Genomic DNA, 21,359 nt, shown 5'->3' on the forward strand with positions numbered 1-21,359 from the left:
TAATAAAACATTTATGCCAGGCGAGTGAACTGTGCCCAGAGGGTTAAATTGTGGCGATGCTGCTGCTTGTGTCACAGCTGCTGAATTATGGACCTGCCTGTGCACGCAGATGTTTGTCTCTTATTGGAAAAACCCAGAAGATGTTATTTTCAGGAAATAATGGACTCTGTAATGTGCCACACGATCCTGACAGAAGTTGAAGGTAGCGCTGTGATTGGACATGCGTACGTGCGTGCGACCAGAAGCTGAGAGCGAGTGGACCTGCATATTATTCTCTGGCCGAATGGAACTTGAAAATTATCTCTGGCTGTGGATCCATGTGAGGACGAATGGACCGTTCCATGGGTGGCGATCCCAAACGCGTGTGACGTGTACATGAGGGCTTCTTTTAGTTGTGGAATAATTTGGAAATCTTTACACTGGGGTGAGTGAAATTTTTTTTCATCTTTTGCTTTGTGTTCTTTTCAGTGGAGCTTTCAATAAGTTTTTTTTTTACTTTGAGAGTGTCTCTGGGTGGGTGGGTGGGTGGGTGTCTGTGTGTGTGCACAGCAGCAGCTGTTTTAATGCCCAAATTAGATGGACCTCTGGCTGAATTTGAACAATATGTCGGCAGTAGACTCTCAAGTGTCATAAAACTGTCAGTCTCTATAAGGAACTTTTAAAAAGAGAATCAATGTTTTTAAAAAACAGCTGACGTGGGTGAAAACAGCTGTTAGGCTGGTTTCACCCACATGTCAGCTGTTTATTGGTGCTTAATGGACATGGAATGTCTCCGTGATGACAGATATATATATATATATATATATATATATATATATATATATTAGATTTTTCACAGTTTATACAACACTTACTAGTGTTTTTAACAGGCTGTGTTTCTGATGGTGGTCATGCAGGTGCACAAATCCTTCCCACAGCTGCTGCTTTTACTGTGACTGCATCAAAATGAACAGTTATCACTTAAAAACAAGTCGTCAGAACACATCACACTTGTGTAAACTTTGGAATTAATCTGTGACTCAGTTCTTAACATTAGCAGCTACATTCCATTGAAGCGCATGCTGGGACACTTCTACAACCCCTGGCAATAATTATGGAATCACCGGCCTCGGAGGATGTTCATTCAGTTGTTTAATTTTGTAGAAAAAAAGCAGATCACAGACATGACACAAAACTAAAGTCATTTCAAATGGCAACTTTCTGGCTTTAAGAAACACTAAAAGAAATCAGGAAAAAAAAAATTGTGGCAGTCAGTAACGGTTACTTTTTTAGACCAAGCAGAGGGAAAAAAATATGGACTCACTCAATTCTGAGGAATAAATTATGGAATCACCCTGAAAATTTTCATCCCCAAAACTAACACCTGCATCAAATCAGATCTGCTCGTTAGTCTGCATCTAAAAAGGAGTGAACACACCTTGGAGAGCTGTTGCACCAAGTGGACTGACATGAATCATGGCTCCAACACAAGAGATGTCAATTGAAACAAAGGAGAGAATTATCAAACTCTTAAAAGAGGGTAAATCATTACGCAATGTTGCAGAAGATGTTGGTTGTTCACAGTCAGCTGTGTCTAAACTCTGGACCAAATACAAACAACATGGGAAGGTTGTTAAAGGCAAACATACTGGTAGACCAAGGAAGACAAAGCGTCAAGACAGAAAACTTAAAGCAATATGTCTCAAAAATCGAAAAATGTACAACAAAACAAATGAGGAACGAATGGGAGGAAACTGGAGTCAACGTCTGTGACCGAACTGTAAGAAACTGCCTAAAGGAAATGGGATTTACATACAGAAAAGCTAAACGAAAGCCATCATTAACACCTAAACAGAAAAAAAACAAGGTTACAATGGGCTAAGGAAAAGCAATCGTGGACTGTGGATGACTGGATGAAAGTCATATTCAGTGATGAATCGTGAATCTGCATTGGGCAAGGTGATGATGCTGGAACTTTTGTTTGGTGCCGTTCCAGTGAGATTTATAAAGATGACTGCCTGAAGATAACACCTGAAGAACGGAGCCCAGGAGAGAAGTCCTGACCGCACCTTCCCCAAACCAGCAGCCTGAGATCGCAGAAACCAGAAGTTGCTAAGACTTGCTCAACTGTAGTTGCAAGACCTGTTTATGATTGCTCAACTGTTTATGCCACGTATGCTGACAACCGCACCTGTATGACATCCTGAATAAAAAGAGCGAGAGTGTAGCCAGAGTTCAGTGCAGTTTGGAGATTGTTAGAAGAGTTTGTCTCTGTGCTGCACTCCTCGCGAGCATTTACAATTGAATTCTACTCTCTGACTCTTATTTGACTGTTGTGTCTTTCTCTGTTACAGTTTTATGATGTTTAGGTGGTTTTAAACCTAACAGTTACTGACTGCCACAATTTTTTTTCCTGATTTCTTATAGTGTTTCTTAAAGCCAGAAAGTTGCCATTTGAAATGACTTCAGTTTTGTGTCATGTCTGTGATCTGCTTTTTTTCTACAAAATTAAACAACTGAATTAACATCCTCCGAGGCCGGTGATTCCATCATTTTTTGCCAGGGGTTGTAGTAGCTACGTCACTGTCGGAAACACCCCAGTACATACGAGTACTTTGTTTTCGGACATCTGTGTCCGAAAGTGATCCCGGTGGATCATCGGCGGGTCTCTAACAGCCTAAATGTAAACTGTCACGATTTCAGTGTGATGTGTCCTGTAAGACTTGCTGTGGTGACTTGGGCACCAAGGGAGAGGTCACTGGGGCCCTCAGGGTGAAAGCGTGTGTGCTTTAGTGACACTAAAGCACACACGCTTAGTGACACTTAGTTCACTTCTTGCTCTTGCTTGCCTCTACTGGTGGTTGGCTCTCACTGTGGTATTGTATCACTTCCTGTTCCGGAGCACAGCGGTGTTTTTCTGTATCTGTTAGCTGTTTAATCTGCGCAGTTAGATTGATCTAGTTATCTAGATTACGATTTGTTTCCCAGTGTAATCTTTACGTGCCTTAACTAAAGCACTCCTTCTGCTGAATCACCTCTAAATTATTTACACATTATTCACTTTGCGTGTTTTTAGGAATCCGTTAGCTTAGCGTAGCTACTAGCTCTTAGCCGATTTAGCATGGCGGCTTCTCCTGTCTCTCCCGCACTTTTCTGCTCTGGGTGTGAAATGTTTAGTTATTCCTCGGCCTCCTTTAGCAGTAACGGTACTTGTAATAAGTGTAGCTTATTCGTAGCTTTGGAGGCCAGGCTGGGCGAATTGGAGACTCGGCTCCGCACCGTGGAAAATTCTACAGCTAGCCAGGCCCCTGTAGTCGGTGCGGGCCAAGGTAGCTTAGCCGCCGTTAGTTCCCCCCTGGCAGATCCTGAGCAGTCGGGAAAGCAGGCTGACTGGGTGACTGTGAGGAGGAAGTGTAGCCCTAAACAGAAGCCCCGTGTACACCGCCAACCCGTTCACATCTCTAACCGTTTTTCCCCACTCGACGACACACCCGCCGAGGATCAAACTCTGGTTATTGGTGACTCTGTTTTGAGAAATGTGAAGTTAGCGACACCAGCAACCATAGTCAATTGTCTTCCGGGGGCCAGAGCAGGCGACATTGAAGGAAATTTGAAACTGCTGGCTAAGGCTAAGCGTAAATTTGGTAAGATTGTAATTCACGTCGGCAGTAATGACACCCGGTTACGCCAATCGGAGGTCACTAAAATTAACATTGAATCGGTGTGTAACTTTGCAAAAACAATGTCGGACTCTGTAGTTTTCTCTGGGCCCCTCCCCAATCAGACCGGGAGTGACATGTTTAGCCGCATGTTCTCCTTGAATTGCTGGCTGTCTGAGTGGTGTCCAAAAAATGAGGTGGGCTTCATAGATAATTGGCAAAGCTTCTGGGGAAAACCTGGTCTTGTTAGGAGAGACGGCATCCATCCCACTTTGGATGGAGCAGCTCTCATTTCTAGAAATCTGGCCAATTTTCTTAAATCCTCCAAACCGTGACTATCCAGGGTTGGGACCAGGAAGCAGAGTTGTAGTCTTACACACCTCTCTGCAGCTTCTCTCCCCCTGCCATCCCCTCATTACCCCATCCCCGTAGAGACGGTGTCTGCTCCCAGACTACCAATAACCAGCAAAAATCTATTTAAGCATAAAAATTCAAAAAGAAAAAATAATATAGCACCTTCAACTGCACCACAGACTAAAACAGTTAAATGTGGTCTATTAAACATTAGGTCTCTCTCTTCTAAGTCCCTGTTGGTAAATGATATAATAATTGATCAACATATTGATTTATTCTGCCTAACAGAAACCTGGTTACAGCAGGATGAATATGTTAGTTTAAATGAGTCAACACCCCCGAGTCACACTAACTGTTAGAATGCTCGTAGCACGGGCCGGGGCGGAGGATTAGCAGCAATCTTCCATTCCAGCTTATTAATTAATCAAAAACCCAGACAGAGCTTTAATTCATTTGAAAGCTTGTCTCTTAGTCTTGTCCATCCAAATTGGAAGTCCCAAAAAACAGTTTTATTTGTTATTATCTATCGTCCACCTGGTCGTTACTGTGAGTTTCTCTGTGAATTTTCAGACCTTTTGTCTGACTTAGTGCTTAGCTCAGATAAGATAATTATAGTGGGCGATTTTAACATCCACACAGATGCTGAGAATGACAGCCTCAACACTGCATTTAATCTATTATTAGACTCTATTGGCTTTGCTCAAAAAGTAAATGAGTCCACCCACCACTTTAATCATATCTTAGATCTTGTTCTGACTTATGGTATGGAAATAGAAGACTTAACAGTATTCCCTGAAAACTCCCTTCTGTCTGATCATTTCTTAATAACATTTACATTTACTCTGATGGACTACCCAGCAGTAGGGAATAAGTTTCATTACACTAGAAGTCTTTCAGAAAGCGCTGTAACTAGGTTTAAGGATATGATTCCTTCTTTATGTTCTCTAATGCCATATACCAACACAGTGCAGAGTAGCTACCTAAACTCTGTAAGGGAGTTAGAGTATCTCGTCAATAGTTTTACATCCTCATTGAAGACAACTTTGGATGCTGTAGCTCCTCTGAAAAAGAGCTTTAAATCAGAAGTGTCTGACTCCGTGGTATAACTCACAAACTCGTAGCTTAAAGCAGATAACCCGTAAGTTGGAGAGGAAATGGCGTCTCACTAATTTAGAAGATCTTCACTTAGCCTGGAAAAAGAGTCTGTTGCTCTATAAAAAAGCCCTCCGTAAAGCTAGGACATCTTTCTTCTCATCACTAATTGAAGAAAATAAGAACAACCCCAGGTTTCTTTTCAGCACTGTAGCCAGGCTGACAAAGAGTCAGAGCTCTGTTGAGCTGAGTATTCCATTAACTTTAACTAGTAATGACTTCATGACTTTCTTTGCTAACAAAATTTTAACTATTAGAGAAAAAATTACTCATAACCATCCCAAAGACGTATCGTTATCTTTGGCTGCTTTCAGTGATGCCGGTATTTGGTTAGACTCTTTCTCTCCAATTGTTCTGTCTGAGTTATTTTCATTAGTTACTTCATCCAAACCATCAACATGTTTATTAGACCCCATTCCTACCAGGCTGCTCAAGGAAGCCCTACCATTATTTAATGCTTCGATCTTAAATATGATCAATCTATCTTTGTTAGTTGGCTATGTACCACAGGCTTTTAAGGTGGCAGTAATTAAACCATTACTTAAAAAGCCATCACTTGACCCAGCTATCTTAGCTAATTATAGGCCAATCTCCAACCTTCCTTTTCTCTCAAAAATTCTTGAAGGGGTAGTTGTAAAACAGCTAACTGATCATCTGCAGAGGAATGGTCTATTTGAAGAGTTTCAGTCAGGTTTTAGAATTCATCATAGTACAGAAACAGCATTAGTGAAGGTTACAAATGATCTTCTTATGGCCTCGGACAGTGGACTCATCTCTGTGCTTGTTCTGTTAGACCTCAGTGCTGCTTTTGATACTGTTGACCATAAAATTTTATTACAGAGATTAGAGCATGCCATAGGTATTAAAGGCACTGCGCTGCGGTGGTTTGAATCATATTTGTCTAATAGATTACAATTTGTTCATGTAAATGGGGAATCTTCTTCACAGACTAAAGTTAATTATGGAGTTCCACAAGGTTCTGTGCTAGGACCAATTTTATTCACTTTATATATGCTTCCCTTAGGCAGTATTATTAGACGGTATTGCTTAAATTTTCATTGTTACGCAGATGATACCCAGCTTTATCTATCCATGAAGCCAGAGGACACACACCAATTAGCTAAACTGCAGGACTGTCTTACAGACATAAAGACATGGATGACCTCTAATTTCCTGCTTTTAAACTCAGATAAAACTGAAGTTATTGTACTTGGCCCCACAAATCTTAGAAACATGGTGTCTAACCAGATCCTTACTCTGGATGGCATTACCCTGACCTCTAGTAATACTGTGAGAAATCTTGGAGTCATTTTTGATCAGGATATGTCATTCAAAGCGCATATTAAACAAATATGTAGGACTGCTTTTTTGCATTTACGCAATATCTCTAAAATTAGAAAGGTCTTGTCTCAGAGTGATGCTGAAAAACTAATTCATGCATTTATTTCCTCTAGGCTGGACTATTGTAATTCATTATTATCAGGTTGTCCTAAAAGTTCCCTAAAAAGCCTTCAGTTAATTCAAAATGCTGCAGTTAGAGTACTGACGGGGACTGGAAGGAGAGAGCATATCTCACCCATATTGTCCTCTCTACATTGGCTTCCTGTTAATTCTAGAATAGAATTTAAAATTCTTCTTCTTACTTATAAGGTTTTGAATAATCAGGTCCCATCTTATCTTAGGGACCTCATAGTACCATATCACCCCAATAGAGCGCTTCGCTCTCAGACTGCAGGCTTACTTGTAGTTCCTAGGGTTTGTAAGAGTAGAATGGGAGGCAGAGCCTTCAGCTTTCAGGCTCCTCTCCTGTGGAACCAGCTCCCAATTCAGATCAGGGAGACAGACACCCTCTCTACTTTTAAGATTAGGCTTAAAACTTTCCTTTTTGCTAAAGCTTATAGTTAGGGCTGGATCAGGTGACCCTGAACCATCCCTTAGTTATGCTGCTATAGACGTAGACTGCTGGTGGGTTCCCATGATGCACTGTTTATTTCTCTTTTTGCTCTGTATGCACCACTCTGCATTTAATCATTAGTGATCGATCTCTGCTCCCCTCCACAGCATGTCTTTTTCTTGGTTCTCTCCCTCAGCCCCAACCAGTCCCAGCAGAAGACTGCCCCTCCCTGAGCCTGGTTCTGCTGGAGGTTTCTTCCTGTTAAAAGGGAGTTTTTCCTTCCCGCTGTAGCCAAGTGCTTGCTCACAGGGGGTCGTTTTGACCGTTGGGGTTTTACATAATTATTGTATGGCCTTGCCTTACAATATAAAGCGCCTTGGGGCAACTGTTTGTTGTGATTTGGCGCTATATAAAAAAATTGATTGATTGATTGATTGACTAAGAGCATGATGTATCCCAGAGCGTGGCACTGATCTGACCTGCTGTCACCTCTTACCATGACTCTCATGAATGTCACAAATTTGTCTCTGATGAAAACATACACACAATGCAACGCAACTTACTACACCTTAACTAAAGAGACATGAAACATACAATGACATGGACATGAAACATAGAGTGACATGGATAAACCTCAGCTCTGTTACCCGTGTGTAGAACATACAGATGAAAACACCTTAACTAAAGGGCCATGAAACATAGAGTGACATGGATAAACCTCAGCTCTGTTACCCGTGTGTAGAACATACCGATGAAAACACCTTAACTAAAGGGCCATGAAACATAGTGACATGGATAAACCTCAGCTCTGTTACCCGTGTGTAGAACATACAGATGAAAACACCTTAACTAAAGGGCCATGAAACATAGAGTGACATGGATAAACCTCAGCTCTGTTACCCGTGTGTAGAACATACAGATGAAAGCACCTTAACTAAAGGGCCATGAAACATAGAGTGACATGGATAAACCTCAGCTCTGTTACCCGTGTGTAGAACATACAGATGAAAACACCTTAACTAAAGGGCCATGAAACATAGAGTGACATGGATAAACCTCAGCTCTGTTACCCGTGTGTAGAACATACAGATGAAAACACCTTAACTAAAGGGCCATGAAACATAGAGTGACATGGATAAACCTCAGCTCTGTTACCCGTGTGTAGAACATACAGATGAAAACACCTTAACTAAAGGGCCATGAAACATAGAGTGACATGGATAAACCTCAGCTCTGTTACCCGTGTGTAGAACATACAGATGAAAACACCTTAACTAAAGGGCCATGAAACATAGAGTGACATGGATAAACCTCAGCTCTGTTACCCGTGTGTAGAACATACAGATGAAAACACCTTAACTAAAGGGCCATGAAACATAGAGTGACATGGATAAACCTCAGCTCTGTTACCCGTGTGTAGAACATACAGATGAAAGCACCTTAACTAAAGGGACATGAAACATAGAGTGACATGGATAAACCTCAGCTCTGTTACCCGTGTGTAGAACATACAGATGAAAGCACCTTAACTAAAGGGACATGAAACATAGAGTGACATGGATAAACCTCAGCTCTGTTACCCGTGTGTAGAACATACAGATGAAAGCACCTTAACTAAAGGGACATGAAACATAGAGTGACATGGATAAACCTCAGCTCTGTTACCCGTGTGTAGAACATACAGATGAAAGCACCTTAACTAAAGGGCCATGAAACATAGAGTGACATGGATAAACCTCAGCTCTGTTACCCGTGTGTAGAACATACAGATGAAAACACCTTAACTAAAGGGCCATGAAACATAGAGTGACATGGATAAACCTCAGCTCTGTTACCCGTGTGTAGAACATACAGATGAAAGCACCTTAACTAAAGGGACATGAAACATAGAGTGACATGGATAAACCTCAGCTCTGTTACCCGTGTGTAGAACATACAGATGAAAGCACCTTAACTAAAGGGACATGAAACATAGAGTGACATGGATAAACCTCAGCTCTGTTACCCGTGTGTAGAACATACAGATGAAAGCACCTTAACTAAAGGGACATGAAACATAGAGTGACATGGATAAACTTCAGCTCTGTTACCCGTGTGTAGAACATACAGATGAAAGCACCTTAACTAAAGGGCCATGAAACATAGAGTGACATGGATAAACCTCAGCTCTGTTACCCGTGTGTAGAACATACAGATGAAAGCACCTTAACTAAAGGGACATGAAACATAGAGTGACATGGATAAACCTCAGCTCTGTTACCCGTGTGTAGAACATACAGATGAAAGCACCTTAACTAAAGGGACATGAAACATAGAGTGACATGGATAAACCTCAGCTCTGTTACCCGTGTGTAGAACATACAGATGAAAGCACCTTAACTAAAGGGCCATGAAACATAGAGTGACATGGATAAACCTCAGCTCTGTTACCCGTGTGTAGAACATACAGATGAAAGCACCTTTCAGTAATAAATCTGATCAGAATGGCTGAGATCACTGCACCAGATGGTTTTCACAGTGATGAGTTACAAATAATGTTCCACATGGTCATGTTGTCATTTGTGCATTTAAATTCTGACCAAAAAGTCAAGGGGGCCAATCAAAATGCCTTTTTGACACTGTTCATTCTGTGATTTTAAAATGTACGCTGGGTGTTGATTTGAAGGCTGTCAGACACAGACGCACCGGTTTAAATCTTCAGAACACACACTTCCAATTTGTCCTCTTCCCAGAATGTAAGACTGTAAAGAAGGCAAATTAACCTTCCATTGTCAGATCAACTTGATCAATCCCTCCCTTCTCATGATGATAATATAATAATTTACTAATTGATCAGTTGGCTTGTGGTGTGAGTAAAGTGGTTTGGCAGCATTCAGTATATTTTCACTCCAGTTTAATCTGACTTTCAGATATCAGTAAAACGACTCTTACCTGCCAGACAGTGAGCACAATAAACACAAGCATCATGTTTGTGTCAGCAGACCCAAAGGTCCTCTGTGGAGGAAGAACTTTCCCCTTCAGGAAACAGAACGGGCCGTCGCCTCCAACAGCACCTTAACTTTTACAGACAACTGCTACCGCAGAATCACTCCAAGATGCCGCGCTTTCTGTCTTTCCTGGTATCTATTTGCATGTGTTCTTGCCAACCACATCAGTGCACACGGTGGGATGTGACGTCAACACTTCTCTATACTGGACGGCCACTTTCATATTGTATGAATACTAAATATGCTCTTTATTTACAACTGTCGACACAAATTGTACCAACATGGTGTTTCATTGCTGTGCATATGATGACAGCCGTCAAAAGAAGGGCTCTGAGCTACAGTTTTTCCTGCTTAGAAGAGTGTGTGAAAAGTGACATCTTTAAAGTTCTCCGTCTCGTCTTTTGCAATTTTCCTGGATGATCCTTTTGTGGATTAATTTGTTCCTTAACAAGCTCGTCTTTCTCCAGTCACCCGACCTCCAAGCCATAGGTAAGGTGTACAATTTCCTCCATGAACTGCGGGTCATTTGAGCAACTTTGTAGTTTTTGACTCCATGGTGTGAAGTTGATCATATTTGTGGGTTTTTCTGCACAAACATATTTGATCCATGATCAGATGAAACTGGTGTATGTACAAGAGAGGAAGGAGTAAAACTGTAAAAGTAAATCACCTTTTGTGAAGTCCAATGTAGAAGCATGTCAGACTGCGCATCCCAGGTCTGAGCATGGTTTGAAAAAATAAATGTCCGGTCTTTCAATCACAGAAGTACGGTACCCTCTGCCCTCGAATTGGCGAGTGTTGGTGTTGAACTACATTTCGTACCTCTGCTCCTGGGCACGTCCAAACTGCCCTGTCCGGTACACGCGAGGGGTTTTTTAATGGAAATGCATTGTGATCAGATGGCATGTTTTGTCCAATGTGTGTGAAAATCCGTTACTTTTATTACCAAGATGTCATCAGTAACCTTTATTTGCCTTCAGAGCTTCTCCTGTGTTGGGCGATGGAGTGTTGATAAAGTAGTTGAAAAGGTCTGGATGCTGCACGTCTGGCTTCCGCTCAAAATCAATAAAATGGGTGAACATCTGAGGGAAACATTGTAGGGATCCATGTTGATTCTCTGTATTTTCTCTAAATGCTTCATCTGATGTTCAGGTTCGAGCTCTTTGGCTATATCGGACAAAATAACTTGGCCGTCCACTGACGAGCCAGCATTGGCCGTGCTGTGTGTACACGGAGCTTACTGTGCAGTAGGGCTGAGGAAACGAAACCGCGTGTTCCTTGTGACCTCACTGCACACTATCTATAGGTTATTAGCCTTGTACAGTGTTTATGTTGAACTTGGTGAATTCTCAAAGTGCTTGTGTGTTTTCCAGGTTCCAGTTCATAGTTCCTAAAAAGTGGCAGAGGAACAGACCAGTATGTATCCAGCTGGCTGGGACTGGAGACCACGTAAGGCCCTTCACAATATGCATTAACCTCACTATGATGTCACTGTCAACATCTATTATTAACATTATTATTATTCCATTAACTTTAACTAGTAATGACTTCATGACTTTCTTTGCTAACAAAATTTTAACTATTAGAGAAAAAATTACTCATAACCATCCCAAAGACGTATCGTTATCTTTGGCTGCTTTCAGTGATGCCGGTATTTGGTTAGACTCTTTCTCTCCGATTGTTCTGTCTGAGTTATTTTCATTAGTTACTTCATCCAAACCATCAACATGTTTATTAGACCCCATTCCTACCAGGCTGCTCAAGGAAGCCCTACCATTATTTAATGCTTCGATCTTAAATATGATCAATCTATCTTTGTTAGTTGGCTATGTACCACAGGCTTTTAAGGTGGCAGTAATTAAACCATTACTTAAAAAGCCATCACTTGACCCAGCTATCTTAGCTAATTATAGGCCAATCTCCAACCTTCCTTTTCTCTCAAAAATTCTTGAAAGGGTAGTTGTAAAACAGCTAACTGATCATCTGCAGAGGAATGGTCTATTTGAAGAGTTTCAGTCAGGTTTTAGAATTCATCATAGTACAGAAACAGCATTAGTGAAGGTTACAAATTATCTTCTTATGGCTTCGGACAGTGGACTTATCTGTTGACCATAAAATTTTATTACAGAGATTAGAGCATGTCATAGGTATTAAAGGCACTGCGCTGCGGTGGTTTGAATCATATTTGTCTAATAGATTACAGTTTGTTCATGTAAATGGGGAATCTTCTTCACAGACTAAAGTTAATTATGGAGTTCCACAAGGTTCTGTGCTAGGACCAATTTTATTCACTTTATACATGCTTCCCTTAGGCAGTATTATTAGACGGTATTGCTTAAATTTTCATTGTTACGCAGATGATACCCAGCTTTATCTATCCATGAAGCCAGAGGACACACACCAATTAGCTAAACTGCAGGATTGTCTTACAGACATAATGACATGGATGACCTCTAATTTCCTGCTTTTAAACTCAGATAAAACTGAAGTTATTGTACTTGGCCCCACAAATCTTAGAAACATGGTGTCTAACCAGATCCTTACTCTGGATGGCATTACCCTGACCTCTAGTAATACTGTGAGAAATCTTGGAGTCATTTTTGATCAGGATATGTCATTCAAAGCGCATATTAAACAAATATGTAGGACTGCTTTTTTGCATTTACGCAATATCTCTAAAATTAGAAAGGTCTTGTCTCAGAGTGATGCTGAAAAACTAATTCATGCATTTATTTCCTCTAGGCTGGACTATTGTAATTCATTATTATCAGGTTGTCCTAAAAGTTCCCTAAAAAGCCTTCAGTTAATTCAAAATGCTGCAGCTAGAGTACTGACGGGGACTAGAAGGAGAGAGCATATCTCACCCATATTGGCCTCTCTTCATTGGCTTCCTGTTAATTCTAGAATAGAATTTAAATTTCTTCTTCTTACTTATAAGGTTTTGAATAATCAGGTCCCATCTTATCTTAGGGACCTCATAGTACCATATCACCCCAATAGAGCGCTTCGCTCTCAGACTGCAGGCTTACTTGTAGTTCCTAGGGTTTGTAAGAGTAGAATGGGAGAGGAGCCTTCAGCTTTCAGGCTCCTCTCCTGTGGAACCAGCTCCCAATTCAGATCAGGGAGACAGACACCCTCTCTACTTTTAAGATTAGGCTTAAAACTTTCCTTTTTGCTAAAGCTTATAGTTAGGGCTGGATCAGGTGACCCTGAACCATCCCTTAGTTATGCTGCTATAGACGTAGACTGCTGGGGGGTTCCCATGATGCACTGTTTCTTTCTCTTTTTACTCTGTATGCACCACTCTGCATTTAATCATTAGTGATCGATCTCTGCTCCCCTCCACAGCATGTCTTTTTCCTGGTTCTCTCCCTCAGCCCCAACCAGTCCCAGCAGAAGACTGCCCCTCCCTGAGCCTGGTTCTGCTGGAGGTTTCTTCCTGTTAAAAGGGAGTTTTTCCTTCCCACTGTAGCCAAGTGCTTGCTCACAGGGGGTCGTTTTAACCGTTGGGGTTTTACATAATTATTGTATGGCCTTGCCTTACAATATAAAGCGCCTTGGGGCAACTGTTTGTTGTGATTTGGCGCTATATAAAAAAAAATTGATTGATTGATTGATACACACACACAGACACACACATACATATATGTATGTATATATATGAGAGAGACACTGTTACAGGTTTTAAAATGAGCTCCACGTCGTGTTGAAACAATAAAACAAATGGATGAAACGTTGTTCTGCTGCAGGGAGACAATTTAATGTTAATCAGGAATAAATTCAAATGTGGCTGTTTGGACCAAAAAGAGCAAAATGCCAACCGACTTTTTTTTAAATCATCATTTATACGGAAACATTAACACTCTGGTAAGTCTTTGATCTTATTATATCATGTTTTTCCACAGAATTTGTTGTCAGTTGAAGTTACCATAATTTCTGGACTACAACCCCTGGCAAAAATTATGGAATCACCGGCCTCGGAGGATGTTCATTCAATTGTTTAATTTTGTAGAAAAAAAGCAGATCACAGACATGACACAAAACTAAAGTCATTTCAAATAGCAACTTTCTGGCTTTAAGAAACACTATAAGAAATCAGGAAAAAAGATTGTGGCAGTCAGTAACGGTTACTTTTTTAGACCAAGCAGAGGAAAAAAATATGGACTCACTCAATTCTGAGGAAAAAATTATGGAATCACCCTGTAAATTTTCATACCCAAAACTGACACCTGCATCAAATCAGATCTGCTCATTAGTCTGCATCTAAAAAGGAGTGATCACACCTTGGAGAGCTGTTGCACCAAGTGGACTGACATGAATCATGGCTCCAATTGAAACAAAGGAGAGGATTATCAAACTCTTAAAAGAGGGTAAATCATTACGCAATGTTGCAAAAGATGTTGGTTGTTCACAGTCAGCTGTGTCTAAACTCTGGACCAAATACAAACAACATGGGAAGGTTGTTAAAGGCAAACATACTGGTAGACCAAGGAAGACATCAAAGCGTCAAGACAGAAAACTTAAAGCAATATGTCTCAAAAATCGAAAATGCACAACAAAACAAATGAGGAACGAATGGGAGGAAACTGGAGTCAACGTCTGTGACCGAACTGTAAGAAACCACCTAAAGGAAATGGGATTTACATACAGAAAAGCTAAACGAAAACCATCATTAACACCTAAACAGAAAAAACAAGGTTACAATGGGCTAAGGAAAAGCAATCGTGGACTGTGGATGACTGGATGAAAGTCATATTCAGTGATGAATCTCGAATCTGCATTGGGCAAGGTGATGATGCTGGAACTGTTGTTTGGTGGCGTTCCAATGAGATTTATAAAGATGACTGCCTGAAGAGAACATGTAAATTTCCACAGTCATTGATGATATGGGGCTGCATGTCAGGTAAAGGCACTGGGGAGATGGCTGTCATTACATCATCAATAAATGCACAAGTTTACGTTGATATTTTGGACACTTTTCTTATCCCATCAATTGAAAGGATGTTTGGGGATGATGAAATCATTTTTCAAGATGATAATTCATCTTGCCATAGAGCAAAAACTGTGAAAACATTCCTTGCAAAAAGACACATAGGGTCAATGTCATGGTCTGCAAATAGTCCGGATCTTAATCCAATTGAAAATCTTTGGTGGAAGTTGAAGAAAATGGTCCATGACAAGGCTCCAACCTGCAAAGTTGATCTGGCAACAGCAATCAGAGAAAGTTGGAGCCAGATTGATGAAGAGTACTGTTTGTCACTCATTAAGTCCATGCCTCAGAGACTGCAAGCTGTTAGAAAAGCCAGAGGTGGTGCAACAAAATACTAGTGATGTGTTGGAGCGTTCTTTTGTTTTTCATGATTCCATCATTTTTTCCTCAGAATTGAGTGATTCCATATTTTTTTTCCCTCTGCTTGGTCTAAAAATGTAACTGTTACTGACTGCCACAATCTTTTTTTCTTGATTTCTTATAGTGTTTCTTAAAGCCAGAAAGTTGCCATTTGAAATGACTTTAGTTTTGTGTCATGTCTGTGATCTGCTTTTTTTTCTACAAAATTAAACAACTGAATGAACGTCCTCCGAGGCCGGTGATTCCATCATTTTTGCCAGGGGTTGTATAAGCTGCTACTTTTTTCACACGCTTTAAACACTACAGCTTTTACAATGATGCGGCTAATGTATGGATTTTTACAGGCTTTTTCATAAGTCCAAATACGTCAGTTGATGCTGTCAGTTGATTTCCTGAAAGCTGCGCTCCTCATGTGGTGTAAATTCACACACAGTGTAAATATAAGGTCTTACCTGTTCGTTTTAGTGAAGAAAAGTCCCTCTGCGGCACTTTGCCCCACAGTTGCTCCGTCAGATCAGTTAGCGGAGCGGAGTCTTCTCCCCCTTCCCCACCGGGTCTCTGTCTTGGCGCAACAAGTCATAAAAGTCACAGTGCCTCATTAATGTCTCATTCACCACAAACTCCATCCAATCCTGGCTGCACACGATGAAATCTCAAGATAAAGTTAAAATTACTCAGTTCTGCGTGTGGAGCAGAGATACCGTGTGCACACTGGGTGACGTGCATGTCAATATTTCTGTGTAACACTTCAGGGGAAAAAGCATTTACGGTACATCTTTACGGTAATTAAAAGTTAAAAAATCTTTCTGTTTAACATCTTCCTGTGCAAATATCTCGTGTTACAACGTGGAGACCCGTGGCTTATAGACAAGTGTGGCTTATTTATGTACATTTTCTTTATTCTTATTCAAATTGGTGGGTGCAGCTAATCAGGCGCTCTATAGTCTGGAAATTACAGTATCGAAGTTGTTTCACACAAATCAAACTGTCTTTGGGATGAATTCACTTCAAACCATCTCCATGGAAACGTGATATATTAGTCAGCTAAATCTGCATTTTTTTGTTGTTTCTTCTGTTACATGGATGTGAAACATTAATGTGAATTAAAATTTGATAAATATTTAACATGCAGGTAGAAGTCAGATATTGATGTGAAAAAGTTTGTGTGTCGTTTTGCACAACACTTCGGGCCCTTCACACATAACACGAATGGCAGTCATGAAGAAGGAGCCACACTCAAGGGTGATTCTTTAACTACGGGCACTATTGGCCTTGTAAATGTAATTTCCACCACACCATTGCCTTACAATATAAAGCGCCTTGGGGCAACTGTTTGTTGTGATTTGGCGCTATATACATGTGCTCTGATGTCACTGTTTATCTCCATAGAAACTACCCACACAATCTTTCATACAAACTGTTTAAAGGAACATTACAGTGTTGTGGTGGAAATTACGGCAATAGTGTGGGACAACTACATTTTGTTTAAAAAAAAATCACAACAGTTGTATGATATTGAATACCCCAATTATGTTTTGATTATTTTACTGATATTTTATTCATAGATATTTTAAAACATTAGAAAAAACGTTTCTTTACCATTCATTTTTATCATTGAAGATCAAAAGTCTGGGTGTGGGACAAGCACAAAACGGCAATATTTGCATATAATGATGTTGAAAAAAGGTGAAAAAGTCATCACAGATTACTAGAACAAATTTCTTAACACACTTTCATTGTAAAAATAACTATGAAAGTGTGAAATTTCCCCTTTTTTCTGTTTTTCATACAATATGATCAAAGGACATAATAAGTGCCCGTAGTCTGAGAATCACCCTCAAACGCCTCGTACAGCAGTTGGCATAACAGTTCAGCCACAGCACATGCACTCCACATTTACGTCATGCTTGTGCTGGAAAGCTAACCGAACAGCGGTCAGGATGAGTTTGTACTGCTATCTGATTCTGGTCACAGCATTTGTACAGCATGTTGTACACAGGTTGGACCATTCGGACGGTGGTTGAGAGGCTGCATGAAATGATCGGCCATGTTGAACCCTGGCTGAATGTCTCGATCGAGCTAGCCTTTACACCAGCGGCCACATGAGGGCAGTTAGCGGGCGAATGCCCATTCGACCTACATTTGGCCACAGTTGAGGTGCCAGCCACGAACTTCCTACAGCAGTCGCAGGGCACTTAGAATTTGCGCGGCCAGCATGAATGTAGTGCAAAGGACACCACTGTCGAGGTGCGGTCAAGGTGGTGACAGGTCAAAGGGCGGTCACTGTGTTATGTCCATCATGGATGTGCAGGTTCACACAGCGTGCTGCCTGCCCACGGTGAGTTGATGCATGTGACAGGCTGGCACGCTGCCACCAGACACAGCTGAGCGGGATATGAGAGCTGTCAGACACCCATCATGACGTATACAGTGACGCTTGTCAGTGATGGGATGTCCCTTGACATGATCACACGCAATCACATCCACTACAGTTGTGCGTTTGTCAGGGGACTGTGGTTGACATGTAATCACGTCAGGGGTTGGATGTCATTCAAAGTGTAGTAGTGCGGGAGCTGACCACGGCCCATGGCCAGTGACTGCGTTCCTGGGGCTCTTTGTGCCGCTCCACAATGCACCGGACCGCCGCATCAGCACAACACAAAGCTGAGGAACATATATTGTCACATGTGCTCCAGCCACCCGTGTACAAGGCATGGTGGTGCACGTGTGTGTGCAAACGATGACAACATGAGGAAAAATAAAAAACAAAATCACTTTTGGATTTCCCCCAGCCACGTCTTAGCGCGCATAGCGGTGACCATGCAGCCAGACTGGGCCATCTGAAATTATCTTTATGATCAGCCAGGTGCCGAAGCTAATGGTCACATAAATGGTAAATTGACTGCATTTACAGTTGTATGCAAAAGTTTGGGCCCCCCTGATAATTTCCACGATTTTCCTTTATAAATCATTGGTTGTTTGGATCAGAAATTTAAGTTAAATATATCATATAGCAGACAAACACACTGATATTTGAGAAGTGAAATTAAATTTCTAGTATTTGCAGAAAGTGTGCAATAATTATTTAAACAAAATTAAGCAGGTGGATAAATTTGGGCACCTTTGTCATTTTATTGATTTGAATACATTTAGCACTAATTATTGGAACACAAAACTGGTTTGGTAAGCTCATTGACCCTTGACCTCCTTAAACAGGTGAATCCAATCATGACAAAGGGTATTTAAGGTGGCCATTTACAAATGTTTCTCCTCTTTGCATCTCTTCTAATGAGTGGCAACATGGGAGCCTCTAAACAACTCTCAAATGACCTGAAAACAAAGATTGTTCAGCATCATGGTTTAGGTGAAGGATACAAAAAGCTATCTCAGAGATTTCAGCTGTCAGTGTCCACTGTGAGGAACATCGCAGTGAGATGCTGTATGATGCTGTAATGCAGAGGAAGCCTTTTCTGCGTACACACCACAAACAGAGTTGCTTGAGGTATGCTAAAGCACATTTGGACAAGCCAGCTTCATTTAGGAACTAGAAGCACTCAGAGAGTGCAAACCTCCGCCAAGGCCATAGGGTCACTGACCCTAAAGAGATTCCCTCCTTGGCACAGTGATCTATTCAACAATTCAGTGTTACAACCAAAACTATGATACATACACTTTTCTTTCCTTTATATTTGACATCCTTGACCATGAAAACATACCACTAGAACTTGGAATCACTTTTATGTCTTTATTAGTTCAAAAGTTATTGTATAAAAACGATTTTTCGGTAATGGCGGTTTTCTTCTGGATCTAGCTCCATAACATTTGAAGCTACATCAAATCTGATGACACCTTACTGAATCAGTACAGATTCAGCTACAATTTGGTGTTAGTTGTGCATCTCTGGCTTCATTTGTCACCTCACACTGACACATTTTTGTTTTTCCCTATATTTTTGCATATTCTGGATCACCAGATCCAGAATCCGGATCCGATCATCACCAAACTTTGTTGTTTGATAGAACATTTGACTATGTTACACCCTAATTTTTTTTCAAGCCTTTCTGCCTTGTTTTTGTGGAGTTAGAAACTAGAATGTCAAAATTCCCCCTATCCCGCAATGGTGAAGAATCCTTTAAAAAATTCCACTAAAATTTAATCACTTATTCCTTGTTGTCATTTCCAACCACTCCACAAACTTTCATCAAAATCCGTTCAAAACTTTTTGAGTTATCCTCCTGACAGACAGACAGACAAACAAACAAACGCAACCGAAAACATAACCTCCTTGGTGGGGTGCTGTGGACTGATGAAACTAATATTGAGTTATTTGGACATAACAAGGGGCGGTATGCATGGCTGAAAAAGAACACAGCATTCCAAGAAAAACACTTGCTACCTACAGTAAAATTTGGAGGTGGTTCCATCATGCTGTGTGGCCAGTACAGGTACTGGGAATCTTGTTGAAGTTGAGGGTCATATGGATTCCAGTCAATATCAGCAGATTCTTGAGAACAATGTTCATGAATCAGTGCCAAAGTTGAAGTTGTACCGGGGCTGGATCTTTGAACAAGACAACAACCCTAAACACTGCTCAAAATCTACTAAGGCATTCATGCAGAGGAACAAGTACAACATTGTGGAATGACCATGAATACCTGAATATTATTGAAAATCTGTGGTGTGATTTTAAGCGGGCTGTCCGTGCTCAGAAACCAACAAACCTGAGATGTTTTGTAAAGAAGAATGGTCCAAAATACCTGCAACCAGAATCCAGACTCTCATTGGAAGCTATAGGAGGCGTTTAGAGGCTGTTAATTCTGCAAAAGGAGGATCTACTAAATACTGACACATAAGTAGATGAAAAAGTTTGGGCACTGTGATAATTTTCATCATTTTCCTTTATAAATCATTGGTTGTTTGGATCAGAAATTTCAGTTAAATATATCATATAGCAGACAAACACAGTGATATTTGAGAAGTGAAAGTGTGCAATAATTCTTTAAACATAATTAGGCAGGTGCATAAATTTGCTCACCCCAACAGAAAAAAATATATCAATATTTAAAAGTAGCTTCACAAGCGCAGTGCTTCCAGAAAGTATTCACAGTGTTTTACCTTTTTCACATTGTTTGTCTATTTGTGTCCTGGGTGTACCCCGCCTCACGCGCTATGACTGCTGGGATAGGCTCCAGCCCCCCGTGACCCTTAATTGGACTAAGCGGTAGAAGATGAATGAATGAATGAATGAATGTTACAGCCTTATTCCAATATGGAATAAATTCTTTTTTTTCCCCTCAAAATTCTACATGTAACACCCTATAATGACAATTTAAAAGTTTTTGCACGTTTACTAAAAATATGAAACTAAGAAATCCCCACAGCATGATGCTGCCAATATGCCTATATGTAGAATTTTGAGGAAAAATGAATTTTTCCATTTTGGAATAAGGCTGTGACATAAATTATGAAAAAAATGAAGTGCTGTGAATACTTTCTGGATGTGCTGTTTTTTTGTACTTCAATGATTAACATTCATTCATTCATTTTCCATACCCACTTACTCCAACCAAGGGTCAAGGGGTGCTGGGGCCTGTCCTAGCAATCACAGGGTGTGAAGCAGGGTTCATCCTGGACAAGATGCCGCTCTGTCACAGGGCTCATTGATTAACACTGTACACTTAATCAGAATGTGTGTGTGTGTGTGTGTTTGTAGTTTTTCTGGCGTCGCCGGACTCTGATGGCCAAACCCATGATCAAAGAAGAAGGAATGGCTTCACTGCTCCTTGAGAACCCTTATTATATCCTTAAATTGTCCTTTATGCTTGTTTACCACTGCTTGAATAGCATCACCTCAAAGTCTCTCTCCCTCTCTCTCTCTCTCTCTCTCTCTCTCTCTCCCTCTCTCCTCTCTCTGTCTCTCTCTCTGTCTCTCTCCTCCCTCTCTCCTCTCTCTCTCTGTCTCCCCCTCTCTCTCCTCTCTCTCT

At 40.8% G+C, this 21,359-nt stretch overlaps 1 protein-coding gene across 3 annotated transcripts in view; it reads left to right on the top strand.

Annotated features, from left to right (window-relative positions):
* abhd18 (abhydrolase domain containing 18) overlaps window positions 1-21,359 on the top strand; it is a 166,715-nt gene that overhangs the window by 50,362 nt on the left and 94,994 nt on the right. Inside the window, exon 5 of one of the 3 annotated variants that reach the window (XM_034180998.1) lies at window positions 11,399-11,474. The exons of the other annotated variants lie outside the window; for them this stretch is intronic. Coding sequence (XP_034036889.1) covers window positions 11,399-11,474 — 76 coding nt within the window. The remainder of the gene's footprint in view (window positions 1-11,398; window positions 11,475-21,359) is intronic. 3 annotated transcript variants of the gene reach the window in all.

The sequence above is a fragment of the Thalassophryne amazonica genome, chromosome 11, assembly GCF_902500255.1.
Source record: "Thalassophryne amazonica chromosome 11, fThaAma1.1, whole genome shotgun sequence".
Classification (NCBI taxonomy): Eukaryota; Metazoa; Chordata; class Actinopteri; order Batrachoidiformes; family Batrachoididae; genus Thalassophryne; species Thalassophryne amazonica.